The sequence below is a fragment of the Peromyscus eremicus genome, chromosome 8b (genome assembly GCF_949786415.1).
Source record: "Peromyscus eremicus chromosome 8b, PerEre_H2_v1, whole genome shotgun sequence".
NCBI lineage: Eukaryota > Metazoa > Chordata > Mammalia > Rodentia > Cricetidae > Peromyscus > Peromyscus eremicus.
In genome coordinates this window covers 49,132,685-49,157,187 of record NC_081424.1, presented here as the reverse complement: position 1 = coordinate 49,157,187, position 24,503 = coordinate 49,132,685, and the positions used below count along the sequence as shown (strand labels likewise).

Below are 24,503 nucleotides of genomic sequence, written 5' to 3'. Positions count from 1 at the left end.
ACTCAGTGTTGGTCAGGGAGATTCAATCATGTAACCTGGTCCCTACCAGCACTGTTAGCCTGTCCACATATGTTTGTGGCCCTTCCTCCTTTAAAGGATTCATCTGGCTCCCCCCTTGTCTCAATGTCTCTGAGCAAAGTCATCTATAGACATGGCCTCAACTACCCACGACCAATAGAGAAGGGACAAACTGGCATCTTTGGCCAAGTTCAGCTGTTGAGGTTTTGATTCATATATCCAACTACCTGTTAGATTTATGTCTGTGTGCACAGAGCCTATGACCTCTGGACCAGATATTCTCCACATTTCAGGTCCCTAATCAGAAGAAATGTTCTACTTTCTGATCTATTGGTCCAGGATCCCAAGAGTTATTGCGGTTGATTTCTTTCTTGTCTCTCACTTCCCACACTCAGCCTACCGTGAATGTCCATCCCTGTGGCCACTGCCTCAGGAGTTCCTGCCTTGGTAGACAGTAGCCTAACCTGTCTCCTCATGTACAGCACACACATTCTTCATTCCACTTTCTACGCCACCAGTGAATGTTTTTGTTATAACTTCCATCCAAACACATCACTCCCTGCTTAGTGTTCTGTGATGGCATCAAAGCCACATCCCTAGCTAGATGTGGTGGCATAGTTCTGTAATTCCAACATTTGGGGGGCTGAGACAAGATGATTGCAAGTTTAAGACCAGCATGAGCTACCTACCAAAGCACAGTCTGAAAAACAATGATGGGATAGCGCAATGGGTCAGCAGTTAAGAACACTGGCTGCTCTGGAGGACCCAGGTTTGATTCCCAGCACCCACACGACAGCCGCCACCACCTGTAACTTCAGTACAGGGAATCTGATGCCTTCTTCTAGTCTCCTCAGGCACTGTATGCACATAGTGTACAGAGATACATGCAAACAAAATACTCACACACATAAAATTTAAAAGTTCTCCTGCGAGTTATGCTGCTACCATTCTTACACAGGCACTTCGGACTCCAGTCATGGAAAAGTATGTTGTGTTTCCTGAATACATCATGTTTCTCTTATACAGTCTATGTATCCCTCCTCAGTTCCCCTTAGGAAGACATTGTCTCCTTTCCTTTTCTCTGTCACACTCATCTCTTCTTAGTCTGATTACATTCACATGTCTTTCAAGTCTCATTCAGCGTTGACGACTTTGAGAGACCTATGATGCACCCATGATGGGACAGCTGTCACTCTTCGATCCCTGGACATTAGTCTTATAAGCAGGGTTCATATTGTGTTGAGATTATACTTCTCACTCATTTACACTTGGTTCATTTAAGATGCTCTTGTTGGATGCAGGAGTGTGATGTATGCATTCTAACACATAAGGTTATCTAAATGTGCTTATAATGGGGAACAGATGAAGAAAAGAATAAAGAGTAAAAAGCTCTGGTCTCTTTCAGTTCAAAGAGAAGGTGTTCCTGCGCCAGCAAGGCAGCTACATCCTGACAGTCGAGGCTGGCAAACAGCTCCTGCTCTCGGCCGACAGTGGCGCCGAGGCTGCCTTGCAGGCCGAACTCATGGAGATCCAAGAGAAGTGGAAGTCAGCCAGCATGCATCTGGAGGAGCAGAAGAAAAAGCTGGCTTTCTTGTTGAAAGTAAGTTCAGGTTAGAGGCCCCTTTTAGGAGTTGTGCTGTTTCCTCCCATTGTTTCTGTGAGATGCACATCATGCAAGATCGTTGAGCAACACCGTCCAGTGTGTCTCCTCTGTTTTATTTAAGACTCTGTCCTATCTTGCATGAGCTGGAAAAGTTTCCCAATTTTCAGCACTTTGTCTTTCAGGAAAATCCCCTAACAAAGTAATTTAAACTCTAATAAGGCTGTCCAAGTGATTAGTTCTGATTAATGGCCAATGCTGTGCCTTGAAGCATGGGACAGCTTTAGAGAGCCAGGCAGAAACTCAAGAAGCAGATTCCATTCCCTAAATTGTAGACTAAAATGGCTTTAAAGATTGATATCTCATACTTTATAGCCAAGGAAAAAGCTAACCCAGAATGAGTCTTTTGATTCTCCCTGGTTTATCTAAGCAGGCTACCATTGACCAAAAATCTCCAAGAGGAATCTTAGGCCTTTCTTTGGCCACAGACACTGAGAACCCAAGGACACTGAAATTTATCCATACTGCCTGTCATGAGCTTCTCCCCCTCATACTATTTAAATTTATCTTTAGTTCAGTAGTTACACATGTATGAACAATTCATGAGGGAACTCATGATTTTGTATAATTAATATGTGCTCTTAAAAATGGGGAAAAAAAGAATGTGCCCTCAATTCAGATAAGGCCATGTTGAAAAGTTTTTTTTTCATAGTTTTTTCCTTATCTTCAGAATGGGTATAATTTTACCTCATCCATTTGACCATTGTGAGGATTTACCAGAAGAATTCTGAGAAATCATGAGGTAGTGGGCACATGAATAACATCATGGCTGTCATTAACACTTAAAAATTGTACCCAGGAAATCTTAGAGTTTTACATATGTTGACTGTCACTGATTCTTCTTGATTATTAAGGACAGTATGCTACCTCTGTGGATGGAAGAAGATAGGTCACAGTATTATTTTATTTTCTCAAATATTCACACCTGGGGTTCACTTTGGGAATCTTATGCAATAGACCTTTGGAATAGGAAACAATCAATCAAAAATGCCACTGAGCACATATTAAACACCACTATTTGCTTACAGAACAATTCACTGGTAACATAATATGCCTGAGTCATTTGTCGTCATCTTGGTGTCAGACAAGGATTTAAAATGTTGTAACTCATTCTGCTGAGACTTTTATCATCTTATATTTATTTTAATTTGTGATGTGGTTTTTGGATATAATCCCAAGACGTGAGAATGCATGGTGTCTGAGTCACTGGATTCGCTTGTCTCACCTGTCAGTTTGTGTATAAAACATTCACTCTGATGGATAGTGTGCAGAACAGGACAGGAACTTAATTCCTTATCATTCGTGTGGAAAAGGGGCACAGTGGTTGGCTTCACCATCCAATTCATCTTTGAAGAAGGGAATCTCTATTCTTTTGTCAGAATTTTTTTTAATTTTGAATCATGCATTACATTCCGTTTGCCCAAGGAAGTCTTTAGCGGTTAGAAATTTCATTTTTACCCAGACTTATTTTCATGTATCTTTACACCAATGCTATAAAAATTCTGTCTTTAGCTGTTAGCCTAATGCTCTGAGGATGTATGCCCAAAGTCGTATGGTGTTACCTCCTTATCTAATGTTGATTTTGTCCTAAGGAGCTGACCATCTCAGTGTAGCTCCGTGAACAGCCGCTGACTGTGCATGCACAGCTCTAGGGTGTGTGCTGATTTAATTGCAAACATTAAGTCTATGCAGAGGAGAATTTTTTTGCTTACAAATCATTTCTACAGTACTGATTATTGGCCAGCAAAATGGCACACCAAATATTGTAAAACAGGGGAGTTAAAACAAAGTTGGGCCTCATAGACCAAAACATCCATAGTTTTGGTTTGCAAAGCCTTTGTTGGTGCCAATTAGGGAAAGGCGATGTCATTATGCTTCTGTGAAATTCCATCGGGGAAGTTTAAAGAGAAACGAGGACCTGGATTCGAACTCTCAGGAAGCAAAGACACTAAGTTCAAACTTGCGTCTTTCGCTAAAGATGTCTGGAGTACTGTTGCCTGTGGATGGCTAACAGGAACATATTAGGATGAAAAGTAGGAGGACCTGAGGCAAGAGAAGACAGGGGACAAAGGGAGAGAATGGGAAGGGAAGGAGCCAGGCTTTGGTACCATGTTTGGCTCTCGGTCATACTAGCTGTTAAACCAATCGTCTCTGGAATTCAGCGATCCATTGTATAATGACCACTGGGCAGCTGGTCTGGGGAGGGCACTGGGAGCACTGTGACTAGGAATGACCGATATCACCAAAATGGGAGAATTGGGCAAAACAGGGTATGTATTTAACTCAATGCAATTTGACATGCATTCAGTTAAAAAGAGGTACCAGAGGCAAGATAACGTACAAATAGGGCACTATAAAAACCGACATTCAGGGTCGTTACTCTCACTTTCCTTTAAAGAAAAGCATTTTAAAAGTTAGACAACAAATCCATGTGCTATTGAAAACTTCAGGTAGTCGTTGAGGTATGTAGCAGGAAAATTGAAACTTCCAACCTACCAGCACATATTTTTCCTTGTCTGCACTCAGAGAGCCAGTGTGCTCTGGGCTGCCACACTCTACCATGCAGCCCGTGGTATTATCAGAGCATGTGTCATGAGTCACATGTGTCCTAAATGAAAACTCTTCCAGTTTTCACTGAGTGGCTGTTTCTGCGCTTGCACTTAATCTTCCCAGACACTTTTAAGCAGGAGCAAGGTAAAAACCAGTCAGACACCATGTTTGTGATGCCCGAGGTGGTTCCATGCTTGCATTTCTGCAGGCACTCAAGTGTGAGCGGCCCATAGTTACGTCTGGAGTGAATCAGAGTTAAGGCTATATCATTTTTTTATTCTGTCTTTCTCTTACCTTATGCTCATTTGCATTCTGAGGAGATTCTATATCCTTTTTTTTCCCACCCTCATGGTACATTTGGGAGAGTATGGATACTAGGAACAGTTGTGTGTGAATTAGGAGAGAGACAGAAAACTGAGATGATCTCTGGACTCTGTGCATAGATTTCAATTTAGATACCCATAATTCTTTGGTCATTGTGGTTGGTGCCTTGATAGCAATTGCTAACTTTAATCCCTCAACAGTTGTAGACTTTATTTCCATTTTCACAGGGAAAACTAAGGCATAACGTATTATTATCTGTTTATTAGAGCCAAACAGCTAAAAGTAACAGAGTCAAGTTGAACTCAGCTCTTTTTTTTTCTTTTATTTTCATTTTATGTGTATTAGTGTTTAGCCTGCATGTATGTCTGTGTGAGGTGTCAGAATCCCTGGAACTAGAGTTGCACACAGTTGTGAGCTGCCGTGTGGGTGCTGGGAATTGAACCAGGGTCCTTTGGAAGAGAAGCCAGTGCTCTTAACGGCTGAGCCATCTCTCCAACGCCCCCCCCCCCCTTTTTGAGACAGGGTTTCTCTGTATAACATTGCACCTTTCCTGGAACTCACTCTGTAGCCCAGGCTGGCCTCAAACTCACAGAGATCTGCCTGCCTCTGCCTCCCGAGTGCTGGGATTAAAGGCTTGTGTCACCACCGCCTGACTGAACTCAGCTCTTATGATGACAAAGGCATGGTGTCCGAAATGATATTGAGTATGAACATGCCTTCCCACAATTCATCAGTGTATTTATATCCCTGGCCATTAAAAAGAGTGTTTATTTTCTTTATTTTCATTTATATTTTTTGTAATTTCTCACCAAAAAATGTATACAATTTCTTTCTCCTCCAATTATAGGACTGGGAAAAATGTGAGAAAGGGATAGCTGATTCACTGGAGAAGCTACGAACTTTCAAAAAGAAGTTGTCCCAGCCTCTACCAGACCACCACGACGAACTCCACACTGAGCAGATGCGGTGCAAGGTACGAGACTGGATGGAGACTGTCCCTGTCACCTAGCCACATACTTCTGCTGGAATAGTGCCTGTGAGATCACATCTCAGGGAGACGCCGGGGCCTGTCTATGTGAGCATATAAAGTCCTTGGAGAGCCCATTAGGGGAGTCAGCAATGCAAAGAGACCTCCTTTGTTGATTTGCAATAGTTGGTTGAAGTTATGGACCAGTTTATGGATTACCCAGAGGAAGCAAATGAAAAATTTAAGACCCAACATAAAAGATATTTAAAAGCTGAGTCAAGAGCAGTAAATATCTTTCTGGAACATCCACACTGGAGAGTCATTCTAACAAAACAGTCTAGTCTAAGAAAAGAAGGACAGGATTGGCATCTTGGAAAATCTACAGACCGGAGCAGAGGAGCACACCCTACCTGGCAGACCCCTCTGTACAGAAATCAGGAAAAAAAATAGCTGATCTCTATCAAAGCAAGGAGTGACCCAATCCTTAAATCGCTCAGAGCTTCAACCACTACAGACTGTGATTGCCACCTTTAATCGCAATTATGATCATTACCTCTAATTGTACTTGGACACAATCAGGAGTAACATAGACCACTCCCTAGATTATGAGGTCACTAAGACCATCATGATTTAGTGGCTGTAAGATTTATTCTCTGCACACCTGTGTAACCAAGCAGAGTGCCTGGCCAGCACTTTTTGGCTGAGTAATATACTAATCATATCAAAAGTAACTTCATAAATGCTTCCTTTCAACTTAACCATTTCTGGTGTTTCCACAACCATTTTTACATCATTGCTGTATGATACTCCTAGTTAAAAAGTTGTAAAAATATATTCACTGAAATTTGAGAAAGGCAGCATTAGGAAAATTAAAAAGTGATACACATTATACCAAAGGTGATGAATGAAATATATTGCTATGTTACACTAAGGTGCATGTGAAGGTTAACTGATGTGGTGCATTCAAGAGGCTAAGGCAAGAGGACTCTGAGTTCAAGGCCAGACTGGGATACATAATGAGCCCTTGCCTCAAAAGAAAAGGATGTGAAGGCTATGAACATTAAAATGAGTTTATTTTAAACCTGTGTAGTTACCTGGGTAGTGGTAGTGCTCTCCTTTAATCCCAGCACTCAGAGGCAGAGGCAGGCAGATCTTTGTGAGTTCGAGGCCAGCCTGGGCTACAGAGTGAGTTCCAGGACAGGCTCCAAAGCTACACAGAGAAACTTTGTCTCAAAAAAACAAAACAAACAAATAAATAAAAACCTCTGAGGTTAATCTAATAAAGAAAATTTCTGATAAGCAGGAATGGGCATGATCTAATACCAGACTCCTCCTGTATGCCAGTGGTCTCTCATTTGGCGTGACACATGTTCATGGGGACATTGTTGTTTTTCTTATGCTAGATGAGAAAATGGAAGAGTCTAGAACAACATTAATGTTTCACATTAGTAATTGACAGATTTATCTGTATTTCAAGACTGTATTTCAGCCACACTGCCTGAACTACTGGGTAGAGTCTGAACCAGTGGGCTTGGGTTTGCATGGTAGTGGTCTGTGTGTGTGTGTGTGTGTGTGTGTGTGTGTGTGTGTGTGTGTGTTCTTTGGGTTTAGTTTGGTTTTAGATGGGATTTTACTGTGGAACCCAGGCTGTCCTCAAACTCACAGAGTTCCTGTACCTCAGCCTCTGGAGTTAGTGCTGGGAGTGTAGGTAAATATCACCACAGTTAACTCTCTCTTTTTAAATTCATAAACTGATGCTTGAGTTGCAGGGAGGAGCAGGATTGATATTAAAGAATACGGTCCTTATACTGGTATAACAATTTAATCTGGCTAAAGGTATAGACAGAATGCTGTATATTTATTCACCTGGAAAGTCTGGTCTTTTGGCCAGTAAAATACTTGGACAAGTGTCCTGCTTTTGAGTTTGGAGATTAGGAGGACATGTTACCACACAGCTCCATTATGCTGTTCCCCAAATCACCCTCGGCAGCAAAACAAAGCAATTACTTGAAAATTTCAGGCTAAATCCTTGTTTGCTTAAATTGCCTGGAAAGTTAGTCCTAGATAGTACTGTTAATTACTTTTTCCTTTAGAAACTTGTCTCTGGTGTAAAGAGATGGGAAAGACAGAGAATAGACTGTATGAAATTCTCCATTCATACACTAAATGAGCTGGAATCTAAAAACAACAGCTGGCAGAGAGCGACAGTGACACAAATTACGAAACTGGTCACCTGTCAAAGCGTGGCAGAAACCCACATCGGCTCATTGGAATATGGCTACAGGGATTTTTTTTTCTCCAAATAATGCCCCCAAAGGACAAGTCCATAATCAATAGCTTCAATAAATCTCTGGTCCTACAGAATGTGTACCTAGTGAATTACTTTAAGTGGAGGAGAAACTGTAACAAAGCTTGATATTTCGTGATCAGCATTTATCACAGAATGTGTCAACCGAGCATTTACCAATGATGTACAACCTAGGAAATTTCCCTTTTTAAATATTGTATTTGTGTGATCAGGAACCAGACAAACTAATGGATGGTTAAGGGGTTCTGAAATCAGTTTATGTGTTCAAGGTCTCAGGGTTGTAGGATGTTATAAATTAAGAATAAAGGCGGCCATGACACTGAAAAATCTTGGATTTTGAGAAAACAAACACCATCCTGAAAAGATCAGTGTGGTGGTGAATAGATGGGAGGAAGGTTTTGCGGGGAACCTTGGTGTTTTCTCAGAAGCACTGGCAGGTTTTCCAGTTAGGTAGGATGCGAAGAAAACAGAGCTCGAGTTTGGCATTCAGAAAGAGTTTGTAGAAAGGGAATTGTACTAAAAAGGGCCACCAGAGCCCCTCCAAAGGGTTAAAGCCATCGTGGGGGTTCATGGATGTTTGTTCCCATGTAGGAATTGGAAAACGCCGTTGGAAGGTGGACAGATGACCTGGCGGAACTCATGCTCCTGAGGGATGCCCTGGCCGTGTACATCAGTGCCGAGGACATCTCCATTCTGAACGAACGCGTGGAGCTTCTGCAAAGGCAGTGGGAGGAGCTATGTCACCAGGTAAGATGTGGTCGGAAGGAGGAAGTAGCTCCTCAGGATGGGAAGGTGGGAGGCAATCCATGACACCAGACAGGCTTGATCCATGTCTGGACTCACCCTGTGACTCACTGTATAGACAGAGAAACCTGTGATCATTGCCAGAATATTTCAGAATAAGGACAACTATATCATCATATTATGCTTTGGATTCATCTATACTGAGGTATTTCTTGCTCTTTCCTTTCCTGGCCCAAACTGTTGTGCTTTCTAGGTATGACTTTTCAGCTGGGTCAATACTGGTGGTATGTTCTGAATTTTAAACATGGAAGAATCACATCGTTTTAGTTTTAATATTAACAATATTCTAGAGATAGTTTTATTTGTTGGAACAGTCATAGTTTTTTCTTATGAATTCATGGGTGCATGGCATTGTTAGGCTGACCTTATTTACTAAACGCCCTCCTGTGTGTGCAAGTTGCTAAAGAAGATTCTAACTTAGGCTCTGAAAGGGAGGGAAAGATCGATGCAAAGGCAGCAGGAGAGCATCCCGGGCAAAAAGGGAACATAGGGTAAAGGTTCACAGTGAAGCCTGCTGGCCACCTAAGAGTCCGTGGCTGTAATTGGCAGAAGTCTCGGGGCCTTGTTCTTTAGTGCTGTGCCCAGAGGACCACGTCTGCCTCACTGCCAGCTGTAAGACACCCTGAGTACCGTGCCTGCCACACTATTGGCTCTTAAACACCCACGCACTGTGCCTGCCACACTGCTGGCTGTAACACACCCTGAGTACCATGCTTGCCACACTGCAGGTTATAACACCCCCTGAGTAGAATCCCTGCCACACTGCTGGCTATAACATGCCTTGAGCATCATTTCGGCCGTGCTGCAGGCTCTCGTACACATTTGTTCAGTGGATTGGTCATTGCAATTAGTGTGAACACAGGCCGTAAATAGAAATTCTTTCCATCAAGTTTCTAATGGCACTGGAACTAAAGTCAGCCGAGAAAGTCCTATACAGTTATGAAGAAAAGTCTATAATGAACAGATGAAAACAATGCATAAAGGTGCTGGCTAGCTCAGGGTAGCGGGCATTGGTGAATGCAGAGAAAACGTTCCTTGAAATGGGTAAATCTTAAGTGCTGAGGTGGGAAGCGGAGGAGAGATTGTTGTACAGGGAACACATACATCATTAACGAGGTTAAAGCATAGTGGGGGCTGGAGAGGTGTGGGTCTTAGAAGGTGAAGGACTGGGCCCATGGCAGGGCCCAGTCTCTCCAGCCCCCTATTTATCATTTTCTTAATTTTGAGAGAAGGCTACAACTACTTTCTCTTCAGAATTCACCTCCTTGTTCCCTGCTAAACCTTCACAACATCCCTTCTTGGAGGCCTTGGTCATGCCTAGGCTGACTACTTTTCTTCCGGCTTGCTCACCTGTTTTCTCTCCTATCTTACAACCCTGTGAAGTCCTTTTTGGAAATTTTCTACCCTTAGTATTTTCATAGTCCTGTGAATTCCCATTTCCTCCTTGTTCCATGCCACCATGGAACACGTATTTTTTTATAAATGTCTGTCATCTGATCCCAAGACTTGGAGGCCCTTAGATGCACAGGCCTTTTCTCTGGACAGCCAGTGCCCACAGCGGCTAAGTGTTCTCTGCATATGGCTAATAATGAAGGCCATGAACTACATGCATGTCCTGATAGCTTTGTTTCTCTGAGGATAAAATAGTGACAGAATTTTAATATTTGGGAGATGAAGAAAACTATGATCATACTATAGTTTCTAATTGGGGGAAAATTGTGGAACAGTGCCATGGAAGTATCATTATTGCTAATTCTTAAGCCAGACATTCATATGTTCTAAAATTGCCCACTAAACTTAGATAAATCTGCCTGACAATACAGCTTGGAAGTGGCGTTTGGCCACGTGACACGCTGAGAAGACATTAATCCTGAGCACCTGTGGTGAGTAGACTGGAACGTGAGAGAGAGGAAGCCAATAGAACATCCGGTGCTTCTAGAAACTTCCGCTGCCAGAGTCTTAAAGTATGAGAATGAGACATAATTATCCTGTACCCGTCCCAGTCTGATCTACATGTATTTAAACCAGTGAGAATGTAGCCTTGGGTCTGGCCAGGTGCCAAGACATCACAATTCTCGAGGAGGGACACAGAGGAGCTACTGGCTCTTGAGGCTGTTGTTTCCGGTGAACATGGGTCAAATATGAAACCACAACAGGAAACAAGCCTGTGCCCGGCTCCTCGTAAAAGTTGACAAACTCAGCTGACATAGGTGACGTTATGTCTGCTAAAGGAGGGGAGAACCTGCCCTGCTCGCGTAGAAGCAGCTGAGGAGAGGTGAGGCGTAACTGGACGTCCAGATGAGTGAGGATGAGGAAGGCAGCCGTAAGTAGATGCTGTGGCGCTTCAGAGCAAACACAGACGGGATGAGGTTTTCAGCCACCCCAAGGGATCTGTCCTAGCTGGGCCCAGTTGCGGATTATATATCACTTTTCTTCCTCTGTTTCTTTGTAGAACCATGTGTGAATCTAGCTGTAATGTAAACATCTAACACCACACCACTAGAATCGCTGTGTGTGTGTGTGTGTGTGTGTGTGTGTGTGTGTGTTTATACCCACAATGTCATGATAAAAATATTTACTGTTAGAAAAAAACTGTACTTCCTGTTCAGCTGTCTCACTCTGGAGGCAACACACTGTGGTTCTACCCTTCAGAAAATGCAAATGTGTGCTGAGCTGATAAATTCAGGGTTTCGACTATATCCAAGGAAAGAAACGGTTCATTAAATATAGCCTAAATATTCAGTGTATAAACAGCATCGAATGCCACCCTTCTTACGAATTTACATCTTTGCAAAAAGATTTGGGCCCTGGCTTACACCCAGTGCTTGCAGCCCACATATTTAGGTTTTTTTTTTTTTCCAGTCGTAGCTCCACAGTAAACACACGAAAGCAATGCTTTCATGTTGTGAGACAAACACGAAGGACGTGTATTTGGCTGGTCCCTGGAGACGCTGAACACAGGAATGCTAAGGAGAGAAAAGATCAGGCTAAGATGGGGAGTTGTCAAACCCGTGTTGTATGCCGGCCTTTTCTAAGCTGTCTGCTTCCTTGTGCCTTCCTGTCCGCACACCACATCCTGGAGCATAGTACAGTGCCTGACACACTGACGATGACTCTCTATTGCAAACACTAAATGCTTGTGTTTGGAGAAAATGGAATGCCAGTTTACAAGTGAAAAGAGGGCCGGGCGGTGGTGGCGCACACCTTTAATCCCAGCGCTCGGGAGGCAGAGCCAGGCGGATCTCTGTGAGTTCGAGGCCAGCCTGGGCTACCAAGTGAGTCCCAGGAAAAGGCGCAAAGCTGCACAGAGAAACCCTGTCTCGAAAAACCAAAAACAAAAAAAGGAAAAGAGGAAGGCTTATAGAAGAGGAGTGACTCACTCTGGTCTCCTCAGCAGCGTAGTGGACACTGGCCTTGAGTTTCAGCTGCTTCTGGATGTGTAACCCTAATGTACATCACAGCCTGTACCAAAGACGCCAGCTTTTCTGATCCTGCCTTTCACTGGCCCAAAGCTGGTACCTGAATTGTCCAACTCACCCTGGGATAGGGTACACCTACTCCTCAGAGAAATAGGTGATATCCTTCTATAATCACCCCCTCTGCAGGTGTTGGTGAAGGGGAGCCCTGGCATCCATTTTTGGATCATGGCCAACATGTGGAGGAAACTCAAGAATGGGACAAATACATCTCAACTCTTAAAGAGGAAGCTTCTTGTCCTTAGGGAAGAGTCACCAATCCTGAAAGTTTCTTGTCAACTGAACCCAGGTTTTAGCCACAGCCCCACCCCCACACCCCACCTCCTGCTTCCCGTTTCTGATGTCATGTGAATGACAGGTGGAGAAGTCACAGTCTTAGTGTTTTAGAACAGCAGATTCTTCTGTGCTGACTGACCGTACCATAGAACAGCGTCTGGGTAGAGCTAGGAGTAGATGAGATTTGTCTACAGGACCTTTTGACTCATATTCCCTATAAATCCCCACCCCAAATGAGTTCATTGCTACTTGTCTCCTCTGTATTTTTCCACCTCAAAGAAAATTAAATGGCAAACTGAGTTACATTGATGAGGTAACACTGGTCGACTTGGTAGTGATCCCCAACCTGGAGAAATATTTTATTTAAATGGGCACAATTAACTCAGAAGAGGGAATTTCTAATGGAAATTTTTCAAAAGCTGTGGTAGGTTGTGTGGTCTCCTCTCCAGGAACCTCATGTTCCTGAGGTTGGTCTTGTGAAAAGTATCCCAGGCTTGTGACCTGCTTCCCAGCTTATCTCGGGTATAAGATCATAGACAAATGGGACTCTATGGAACCTTGAGTACTATCCTACCTAATCACTGAGAGAGCCAATCAGAGGCAGCATTGGTAATCAAGAAGCATAGGGTACCTTTGAAGTGTTTTTATTTCCCTATTTAAAAAGAGGTTAATTTAGAATACATTTAAAAATAGGATACTAAATGCAGTGGTTCATGCCTATAATCTCACCACTCAGGAAGCAGAAACATAAGGATCCCCACCTTACATTTGTGGCCAGCCTGATCTATGTAGCAAGTACCATGACAGCCAGGGCTACACAGGGAGGCATTATATCAAAAAACTAAAACACACAAAAATAAAAAAAATGAATGAAGGGTTCAGGCAAGGTCTGGTAGTCAATAGCTGTTAACTCCAGCATTCAGGAGGCTGAGGCAGAGGGATCGTCTTCCAGACCAGCCTGACTGCTAACATATTGTGAGTTTGATGTGAGACTAAGCCTGAGATCCATACTGAGGTCCTGTCTCAAAGCAACAGCAACACAATATGCTGTTAGTAAATAGGCTAATAGTTAAAGGAATATTAAAAAGGAAAATGTCAGCAATTTTAGTGGCAAGTAGAACATGTACCTTGGATGCTTAACGTACAGCATTTCCACTTAAACTTATTTGAAACTTTTCATAATAAAATATTGAGTTATATACTCCCAAATCCAAACCACTGAAATTGATGGGTTTGCATTTCACTCAGCAGAATCAGTGACTGGTTAACATGTCATGGGCCTCGGTGGACCATCCTCCAGCTTTCTGCTACCACACTAATCGTACTTCATTTTACTGATAGGTGGTGACACTCAGCTAGAAACACTCCTAGATAACTTAAACAGCACTGCAAAATCATGAGCATTATGAAGGCACAGAATTTTAGAATTCTAGAACGAATCGTTCTAGACTCTGAGAAACAAACCATTGTGTCAGCAGCAGTCAAGGAACTCTGAAAACTCAAAAGTAGACTGCCCAGTTTCTTAAATGGGCATATGAATTGTTTAACTTTTCTGTAAAGAAGATATACACATGACCAAGAAAGGTCATCAGTACCATTATCCATTAGGGAAAGATGAATGAAAATCAGAGTAGTCAAGTACTTCTTACCTCTAATGCAGCTCTAGTCAAAAGGACAAAGAATGACTGTGTTGTGAATGTAAAACTCAGCAGCCACTTTGAACAAAAAATTGTTGATGTGGCTGTATCATCCAGCAATCATATTAAGGATATACCTAAAGAAATGAATATCTGTGTCTGTGTAGACACTTATGCATGAGCATGTGTGGCAGCAGCATTCGGAGTAAATCAGGATTAGAATCAACCAAAATGTCCACAGTCAGATGAATGGACAAGTAAAATATACTGCGTCTATATAGTGAACTGTTGCCAACAGTTAGAAAGAATGAACCATGGATATATCCTTTGACATGAATGAACCTTTAAACTATGCTAAGTGAAAGAAGGCCACCAGAAAACACAAACTGTGATTCCAACTTACATGGAATGTTGGGAATAGGCAAACACATAGAGATGGAGAGTAGATTTGAGCTGGGAGATGTGTTCAGAGAGAAGTGAATGACTGCTCATATTAGGCAAGGTTCTCTGCAGGGACAAAGCCAACAGAGTGTGTGTGTGTGTGTGTGTGTGTGTGTGTGTGTGTGTGTGTGTCCCCACATATGTGTGTTACAAAAGGTGATATAGTATATTGCTTATACCATTGGGGTTGGGTCGTCTGATGCCTGTCTGCATGCTATATAGACTCGGGCGGTGGGGGAGCTAAAGCTAGCCTGATACATGATGCTGCATGCCTGGGCAGTCCCAACTCAGTGCTGAAGGCCTGGAGGTTCCCAAGAGAGTCACTGGTTTTCAGTCCACATTGCAGAGTTGAAGCACCTAGAGTATGACGTCAGAGAAGGGAGCAGGAACAGGGGTCGCCACACTCGCTCAGGAAGCAGAGTCAAAGGCACACAGGTATATGCTCCATTTTTCTGAGACCTCTTTATGTCTGGGCTGGCAAATGCCACCTACTTTAAGGGTGGGTCTTTCCTCTTCATCCAATCACAGACAGGTCCCAGGATGTGCCTTCTAGATGATTCTATAACTCATCAAGTTGACAGTCAAAACTAACCACCACGCTGCTGACAGGCACTGTTATTTGGGATGGGGCATGAAAATATTCTAAAGTTGATCATGGTCATAATTGTACACCTCTGAATATACAAAAATACATTCAGCTGTATACTGTAAAGAGATTGTATTATGTGAATTATATATCAATGAAGCTAAAACAAAAACAAACAAACAAACAAAAAACCTGCCTTGTTGGTTCTGATAATTCCAGATAAAGGATACTCAGCTTGCATGCTCTTCCACATCTTTTTAAACATTCTGTGTTCTGTACAAGTTTAATGTGAAATGTTGATTATTTATGTTTTAAAGGTTAAGAGCTAAAACCTATGTCTATACAATGAAAACCAAAATTATACAAAAAAAAAAGAAGAAAAAGAAAGAAAAAGAAAAGAAAAACGCTAAAAATGCAGAAGTGAAGGGGCTTGCTAGGGGTAGAGCTGAATGCCAGGAGTCATTTTCTGCTTCTGGCGGCTTTCTCCTCAGCACACACTCCAGATACAGGAGACCCAACTGATGTTTCCTCTCCATTCCATTCTGTCCTTCTGTCCCTCTATTAAAAAATTATTTATTTGTATTTTACATGTATGAATGTTTTGCTTGCATGGATATAAATATGCCAGGTGTGTGCCTGGTTCCTGTGGAGGCCAGAAGAGGGCATCAGATCCTCCCCTCCCCTCCCAAACTGGAGTTACAGGGGGTTGTGAGCCATCACATGGGTGCTGGGAGCTGAACCTGGGTCTTCTGCAAGAGCAGCAAGTAGCTTTGACTGCTAAGAGGACATCAAATGGAGCTGGAGTTTCAGAAGGTTGTGAGCCATCACGTGGGTGTTAGGCGGTGAACCTGGGGTGTTGGGAGGTAAGCTTGAATTCTCTGCAAAAGCAGCCATTGATTTCAGCCTTTTCTCCAGCCCCTTTCCCTCTCTGTATTTCTTTTGGCAAATTCTGTATTTCAGGAGACAGTGGCCTCCTGGGATGTCCAGGTCCTGCCCATTTCAGCACGCCATTCCCTCCTCGGGGTAGGAGGTGCTCTCTTGGTGTTACCCTTCTCATAACCATCCCATCTTAATCTTCCCAGGTCTCCTTAAGACGACAGCAAGTGAGTGAACGGCTGAACGAATGGGCCGTCTTCAGCGAGAAGAACAAGGAGCTGTGTGAGTGGCTGACCCAGATGGAGGGCAAAGTCTCCCAGAATGGAGACATCCTCATTGAAGAGATGATAGAAAAACTCAAGAAGGTGAGCGGAGGCTGAGGTGGGGTGAGCAGTGGGAAGCAGGCAGGAGTCTCCCTTCTTCCCAGTGCTTTCCTGTCCCTATGTACTAAGCCATGACTTCATAACACACATTATGGAAGACCCACTTTACATACAAAATCTACAGGGTACGTTTGCTTGGTGAGGAAATCAACTTCCTGCTTTCTGCCCTGGAGGAATCATTTACACACACCACTTTTCTCTCTTTTTTATTTCTTATGAGTTGGTTTTTAGAGATGGGCATCACGACAGAGGAATTAAAAGGGAAAATCCTAAGGGCAAATTAAACTGATTTTCCTCTAGGAAATATGATCTATGGGCCCTCAGTAGAAATGAAGACATTCCTGGGAATTCTGGATTCCTATTGTTACAAGCTATCCATGCATTATGAAATTATTTTGTGGGTTTAATTGGACCTAAGACATTTTTTTGTGTGTGTCTAAGCAGGACTCACTGAATTGACTTATAATTTTAAATGTTTGTGTGGGTTTCAGTAAAGTTTCTACATTTTGGGGCAAATATTCATGTCAGGATGTTGATTTGTGTGTGTCATTAGCACGTATATGGTGTGTTTTTCATGTTTACTTTTTGTTACCTGCCTGGTGCAAAAGCCCCATCAGGCTGCAAACCTGCCTGGAACATGGACAGTGTCTGTGGCGTTCTCTGCTCTCTGCACTGCATCCGTAGCAGAGCTTATCTTCCCATAAGCATGCAGTTCATATTCGCTCAACACAGAGATTACAGCTTTATTCATTCTGAAGAGCAACACACATGGTTATTGGGAAAATTTCTCTTTCTCAATGCACACACATACAGAGCAAAGGTAAACTCCAAAGCCAACATATAACATTGATGACTTTATTAGTTTTCTATATAAATATGAAAAAAATTTCTGAGTAACCAATTGGTTTATTTGATGTCAAAATCCTTATTCCTGGGTCAAGATGATACAGGCTTTATTGTAGCATCTACTAACAGTGGGGCTTTGCTGGTTGCTAGGTGTCAAAATGTTGTATTAGGCAGGACTATTCTACTAGTTACCATAATAAATTCTGCTAAAGAGTAATTCTTTATTCGGTGTGTCTATATTCTTATTGCTTTTCTTGATAAAATTCAGAATGTACATTTTGGGAATAGTTAAAAAAAACTTTCTAGAACAAAATATAGCTGAAATGTTAAAATGACTGAAACTTCAGTTTTTCATGGGAGTGATTTTATTGTATTATTTGCTACAATGTTTGTTGGAAATATTCTTTGAGTAGGTGGGCCTGGTGGTCTGGGCCTGTCCTCCCAGCTCCTTGTGAGCCTAGGCAACGATATCTCATGTTCAAAGTCTGCCTAGGCTACAAAGCGATTGCAAGGCTAGCCCAGGCAATGTAGTAAGACCCTGTTTCAACGAAGAAGAGCAAAAGCCAATGAGGTAGTGGAGAGCGGTATGGAGAACATAGTTGAGCGGTGAAGCGCTTCCTTAGCATGCAGGCAGCCCGTGGTTGACTCCCAGTGCACAAAAGTAAAGACGGAAAAGAAAAGAAAAGCTCCTTGAAATACTAATTCTACTGGTGTGTAGATAAAGTAAGTTGGGGAACTCGAAAGCCTTGCTTGTCTCTCTTGTAAGTGTGAAGCATTACCAGGAAGAGCTCAGTATGTTTGACCGCGTAGGAAAAACCACGTGACAATCTGCTGGAAGCCCATGATCCTTGTCTATTGGCATCGACACAAGCAGTTTAATGGAAACGACAACCCTCGGGGACGGTTTTACTCTGAGTGCATTTTAAAGTTCAGAGCGGTTCTTTTGACATCAACGCTTCTCAATAAAACCATCCTAATTTTGGGATGGAATGTTAAAACTATACCTAAATGCACTCCGTGTTTTGGTTTCTGGATCCCTTTGTGTTGAAGTAACATGAAAAGGTGGGTGGACAGGGGCGAGGAGTCCTAAGTGTGCCAGGGCACTCAACTCTGAGCCAGAATATAGCTTCGTCTGCCATCCTCTTTCTTTCGGGTCCCCTATCCTCAGATAAATTCCTAGAGAGGACCCTAACTTTAGAGGAAGAGTTAAAATATACATATAAAACCCATCTTCACTTTTTTTAAATTTAATTTTGGTGGGTTTTTTTTTTTTTGCATGTGCATGTCTGTGTGGTGTGCATGCATGTGTGTATATGCATTTTTGCATGTGTGTGACACACCCGTATGTGCATGTGCTTATGGAGACCAGAGGTCAAAGCTAGGCATCTTTCTCAACTGCTCTCCATCTTATAAACTGAGGCAGGGTATCTCAATTGAGCCCATAGCTCACAGATTTGGCTCATCTCGCTATCCACTTGGCTCCAGAGATCCTTTTTTCCCCCACGGTGCTCAGGGATTACAGGCAAGGCAGCCCCCCTGCTCAGTGGGTTCTAGGGATCCAAATTCTGGGCCTCATGTTTATGCTTTACCTGAGGAGCATCTTTCCTCCTTTATTATTTTGCTAAGATACTATCTGCTGTGTAGCAGGTGTTTTGATTGGCATGACAAAGTTGATCCCAGAAACCAAATCTGTCTTCTGGTTTAGTCTCTGGTGTCCTCTTCAAATAGATTATATAAGGCCTATCCCCTGCCCGCCCCCCACCCCCCAGACATGGTTTCTCTGTGTAGCCCTGGCTGTCCTGGATCTCACTCTGTAGACCGGGCTGGCCTGGAACTCACAGAGATCCGCCTGCCTCTGCCTCCTGAGTGCTGGGATAAATGGCGTGCGCCACCACCGCCTGGCTGGGTCTGTTATCTTTAACCGATTTTTAAGAGGGATTAGCATAGAGGCTGGATAAACCAAGAAGGCGTGAGACTCACTAACTTGCTGAAGTTAATTATTAATCTTGAAAACTAATGTGTCGTGTTGCAGAAGATATTGCTAAAATAAAGGAACTCAAAATATTCTGCACAAATAACATGACTGACATATATAAAGTCTTCATAAGTGACGTGATGTGCATAAACACACATGTACACATTCATGGATACATATGTGTAATGTCACAGACATGCCTATGTGTGCATGTGTCTTTTAAGCCTGTTTTCAGCTATTCATATGCTGAATAATTCTATGTATACCATAAGTCATCTTTTTAGTGACTATAGCAGTAAGATATGATTCCCCAATGTGAAGTCTTCCAAGTTGCATCTTCTGCATCTATGTATATTCTTCTATTGTGTTTGGTTTGTTTTCTTTTTGGAGTGCTAGAGCTTAAACTCAGGTCCCCACTAGTGCTGCGGAAGCAATTTACCTTTGAGCCACTCCATGGAACCACAAATTCTTTTTATTGATTTTCTCCTTTCACAGTTTCATACATGTGTATAATGCTCAATTATTTTCTCCCCTCTTTCTTTTCTCTCTCCCATCATTATCAAATGCACATACATACCTGTGCACATGCACGCGCACACACACACACACACGCGCACACACACACGCACACACACACACATGTGCACGCACACACACACATGCGCACACACACGCACACACACACACACACACGCACACATGCGCACACACACACACGCACACACACACGCGCGCGCACACACACACACAGACACACACGTGCGCGCGCACACACACACACACACGCACACGCACATGCACACACACACACACTCACTGACCCCTTGTACTCTCTTTCCCAGACACATGACTTTTAGTTTGTTTTGTGACCCATTTGTTGAACCAGGGCCATCTGTTTCAGCACTGGATTAGAACTCTCCGCTGAAGCCTGGTGGGCCATCAGTAGGGGCACAGTTGAAGGCAGTGGTTCAGGAGTGAGGAGTGGTGGCCCTGAGCCTTTCTTTCCTCTATCCATCCCTGGCTGTTAACAGATCCATTCTTAAGTAGCTCTGGTGTAGGTATAAGGTAGCTACTGTAAGTTTTCAGTGGTTGTCATGGCTGTTCCTTTCCTAGAAGATGGCATTTCTCAGGCCTTCTCCTTTAACTTTGTGTCCCCTCTTGAATAATGTTCCCTTGGCCTTAAAGAAGGTAGTGTAAATGTCTTACTTGGGGCTGAGCACTCATTAGTTACTTAGTCTCAGCATCTTGTCCAGTAACACGTCTCTGAGTCTACCTGTTTGCTGAAAAGGAGGCTTCCATGATTAAGGCTAAGAATACCATTTGTCTAAATATTTATAAAAGTAAATACTTAGAAGGCAGTTTGACCCTATGACAATTTTTCTAAGTAAAAGCATTCAGTCGTGCCAACCCCCCCCAACCTATGATCTCCCCAGCTCTGGGTGTTGGCCATGTTTACGTTATCTGACATGGACTCCTGCAGAGTGGGCCTCAAATTCAGCCAGGGAACAAACAGTTGGTTACCTCCATGGCAGTAATGCCACTATTACACATGCTTCCTGGCAGACTGGTCTTGCAGTTCATCGAGTTAACAGTGGGTGATGCCTTTTCTTTCCCATAAACCTGCATAGCACCTTCCAAGATCTTGAAAGCTAGCTGGTAGGGAAGGAGCTTTCAGCTCACTTTTAGCAGCCAAGGTGTGTGCTGTCTTCAGCCACAGCTCTGTCCTCTCACCCTGTCCTTGGTGGGGGTAGCCAGGAGGGATGGCCAGAGCTTGCTTTATTTTAAGGACATCTTTGACTAACAACTCACTAGGCTTCCCATCCCTAGGACTGGGATTTTTATTTGATAACCTACAGCTGCCAGGAATAGCTTTCTCTAGCTATTCAGGGTATCTACATTCAAATGCCATTTTTAAATTTTCACTAGTCTTTTGAGGATGCGGTACAACATGCTTTTGTCACATTCACCCCATCCACCAACTCTTCCCAGGTCTACTTCCCATTCCCTACCCTCCCAACGTTGCATCTTTTTTTTTTTTTTTTAAACATGTCAAGGCAAACTTGTGCTGCCCCAATATTCTTGGGTGTGTGGTTTCCTTTGGAGCACGGTCTGCTTACCGAGGACTACACTCTTCGCAAAAACCATCCCCTCCTCTCCTAGCAGCTAACGACTGCCAGTAGCTCCACCACTGAGGGTGGGATTTTGTGCCCAACTCCCATGAAATACTTAATGTTGTAATTATATTTTTATTTTGGTTACGATAAGGTAGCGGGTTTCCATAAGACTTTTTCGTAACCTCTTCATTTGGGCTGAACCTTTCCTTAGCCTCCCACCTCCCCTATCCTGCCACCCTTGCTTGCTTAACCCTTCCCACCCCCAGTCTTCTCTCTCTACTTTGAGACCACCTTCACTTTTAACATTCTCCCTCCCTTAAGGCCGTCCTCTCCCTAAGTAAGCCACAACATGCATTTATATATCTATATGTTTATTTAGTGGGTGTTTTGTTTGTTTTGTTTTGTTTTGAGAAAGGGTCTCATGCAACCCAGGCTGGTCTCAAACTCACTCTGTACCTGAAGAAGATCTTCAACCTCTGATTCTCCTGCCTCTACTTCTCAAGTACTGGGAATCCAGTCATACGCCATCATACCAACCTAGTGCCCTTTGAAGTAAACAGAAAGTGCCTTACAGTTCCTTTCAGAAATTCCATGTCATAATTGAGTCTGGATGCCACCTTATCAGGAGCCATAGGCACTATTAATTCTTGCACACATAGACTGATGTTCACAAGGTGTTCCTCGGACCCAAACTGTCCAAATAGTAGAAACTGTAATTAGCATGTTTCCAGAGACACCAGATGAAGGCATTAAGAATGTGCCTTCTGACCTCCGTGATTGCTTTTATTGTGCAGGATTATCAAGAGGAAATTGCTGTTGCCCAAGAGAACAAAATCCAGCTCCAGCAAATGGGAGAACGGCTCGCTAAAGCCAGCCAGGAGAGCAAAGCCTCCGAGATTCAGTACAAGCTCGGCAAAGTGAACGACAGGTGGCAGCATCTCCTGGACCTCATTGCGGCCAGGTAAAAGGCACCAGGTGTACTAGGACACTGGCGGGTGTGTGTGTGTGTGTGGGGGGGGGGATGCTAATGCCTGTTCGTCCTCATTCATCTCAACCAAAGCAGTGGCTCTCAACCTTCCTAATGCTGCGGCGACCCTTGACTGCAGTTCCCCGTGTTGTGATGACCCCCTAACCATAACATTATTTCTGTTGCTACTTTATAAGTGTAATTTTGCTACTGTCAGGCTGTAAATAGTTACTGTTAAATGTAAATGTTTTTGGAGAGGGAGGCTTGCCGAAGGGGTCACTACCCACGGGTTGAGAACCACCAAGCTAAAGGGACTGCAATACCTAACTCCTTTCTGAATTACTATATTGCCTGGGGTGACACCGTGCTCCTGCTGTTCCTATAAATGGCACCTTCATTAACTTCGAATGAATTTAAGGAGAGGAAGAGAGTGGTATCCGAACAAGAGAAGGTTCTTCATTTAGGGGCTTCCTGGGTATTCCACCACCTGTGGAGAAGAAGGAAAAGCCACTCCATCAATATTTGTAGGTGTTCTTCCCTGTAGTAGGAAACACAAAGAGCTACCACGTCTCTGTTATGGGTTTAGTTAGTGGAGTGTGGGAGTGAGGCTGATGTTCATCATTCTGCTTATATTCATAAAAATAAACTACTTCATTCTTGTAATTTTCTGCTTAGCCATAATATCGACCATAATGACGGGTGTCTCATGTTTGGAGAGGCAGATTCTATTCCGTTTATTTTGTAGAGAGCCAGTATGAATAAAAAGAATCAAAGGAAAAACATCTGAGGGCCTTTGCCATCCGTTCAAACACTAGTGTGACTTAAAGATGCACAGAGGTTATTTTATATTAAAAGAAGAACTCGGGATGGAGAGGCTTCATTTTAGGTATACCTTCCTTCATGTTGGGATGTCGATGCTTAGAGACAGTGTTGTCCATTGAATCATTGCTTATCAAAAGCCTGGTGCTGGGGTGTAGCTCAGTGGGAGAAGGCTTGAGTAACATGTGCAAGGCCCTTTGTCTGTAAAGTAATTTGAGTGTCACAAAGACTGGTAGGCTCTGAGAATGAATGCCCCCAGAGAGGGCCTTCTCCTTACAGTATATGTTGGTAGTGCAGACATGAAAAGAAACTGAACAAAAACAGTAAGCTCCCTGCTCAGGGACATATAGGGAAGGAAATAATGTATCTCTCAACTGAAATCACCCTACAGCTGAAATGCACAACAGTTCTGAATCCCAATGTGATGTTTAGTCTCTCATCTCAGCCATGAAGATCATAATAAAATCTTATTTCCGAAGCAGAAATTGAAACCTCATGTACTATAAATTCCCTTCTTAGAGGGACCTCCCACTGGGGTAGCACCCTGGGGATTTTTGTGTGTGTCAGATTCTGATTCATGGACCGATGTGCTTGTCCATATAACTCCGTTACACTGGTTAAATTTCCTTCCTGAATCTCAGCAATAATATGGAAAGGGAAGATGCACTATATGCCAAAAATACTTCAAATGGGCTTTAAACACAGTGCAGCTGTGGGCAGCTGGCTTAGTTTCTGCTCAGCTGTTAGCTAACAATACTTGGAAGATGATACTTTCTCGTCAAAGTCGTCTTCATTTACAGAATGTCTGGGTGATTTTTCAGGTGAGAATTTTCTAGATATTGTTCTTCGGAAAAACAAACTTGAGTCAGCTGTGTGTTGATGAGAAATAGGTGCTTTGCTAAGAAGTTTATCGATGACCGTTTTTTAGAATCTCACGATGCAGATGCATTCCTGTGGGAAGCTTTGGAATAGATACAGTGACCATTTCTAGGCACCACCTTTAGAATTAGAGCAGATCATAGGCTGGTCGTCAACTTGCTCTGGAGTCTAAGGCCACGCTGGATTTAGTCTGCCTTTCGGCTTCTCCCAGAAGACACTTGGCTATCACATTTGCTTTCTCTTTCCTTGTTTACTGTGTTCGGGCTTGGTGAACTTCCTCCACACCTGTCTTTAGCTGTAAGTTGCCAGCAGTATTATTCAGTTCTGTTATTCAGTCTCATGCATGACTCTCCCCCTTCCCAGCAAAACTGTTGATTCACGAAACAGAACAGAACCTGGCACATACTTTTGGAGTTTTTTTTTTTTAATTATATTTTTATTTATATATTCTACACAGAGTGGAGGCAGGGGAATGCTACAATGTATGTGTGGAATTTAGAGAACAAATTGCTAGTGTGAGGAGTTCTCTTCTTCCAGGAATGGAATTCAGATCATCAAAGGCTTGGTAGCTACCTTTACCTGCTAAGTAATCTCACT

The 24,503-nt window shown here is 43.0% G+C and overlaps 1 protein-coding gene across 2 annotated transcripts in view; it reads left to right on the top strand.

Moving 5' to 3' along the window:
• The window catches only part of Syne1 (spectrin repeat containing nuclear envelope protein 1), a 462,188-nt gene that overhangs the window by 388,979 nt on the left and 48,706 nt on the right, over positions 1-24,503 (top strand). For both annotated transcript variants that reach the window (XM_059272792.1, XM_059272793.1), the window contains 5 exons: positions 1,424-1,618; positions 5,400-5,525; positions 8,419-8,574; positions 16,130-16,288; positions 22,036-22,202. In XM_059272792.1, the coding sequence (XP_059128775.1) occupies positions 1,424-1,618; positions 5,400-5,525; positions 8,419-8,574; positions 16,130-16,288; positions 22,036-22,202 (803 nt within the window). The remainder of the gene's footprint in view (positions 1-1,423; positions 1,619-5,399; positions 5,526-8,418; positions 8,575-16,129; positions 16,289-22,035; positions 22,203-24,503) is intronic.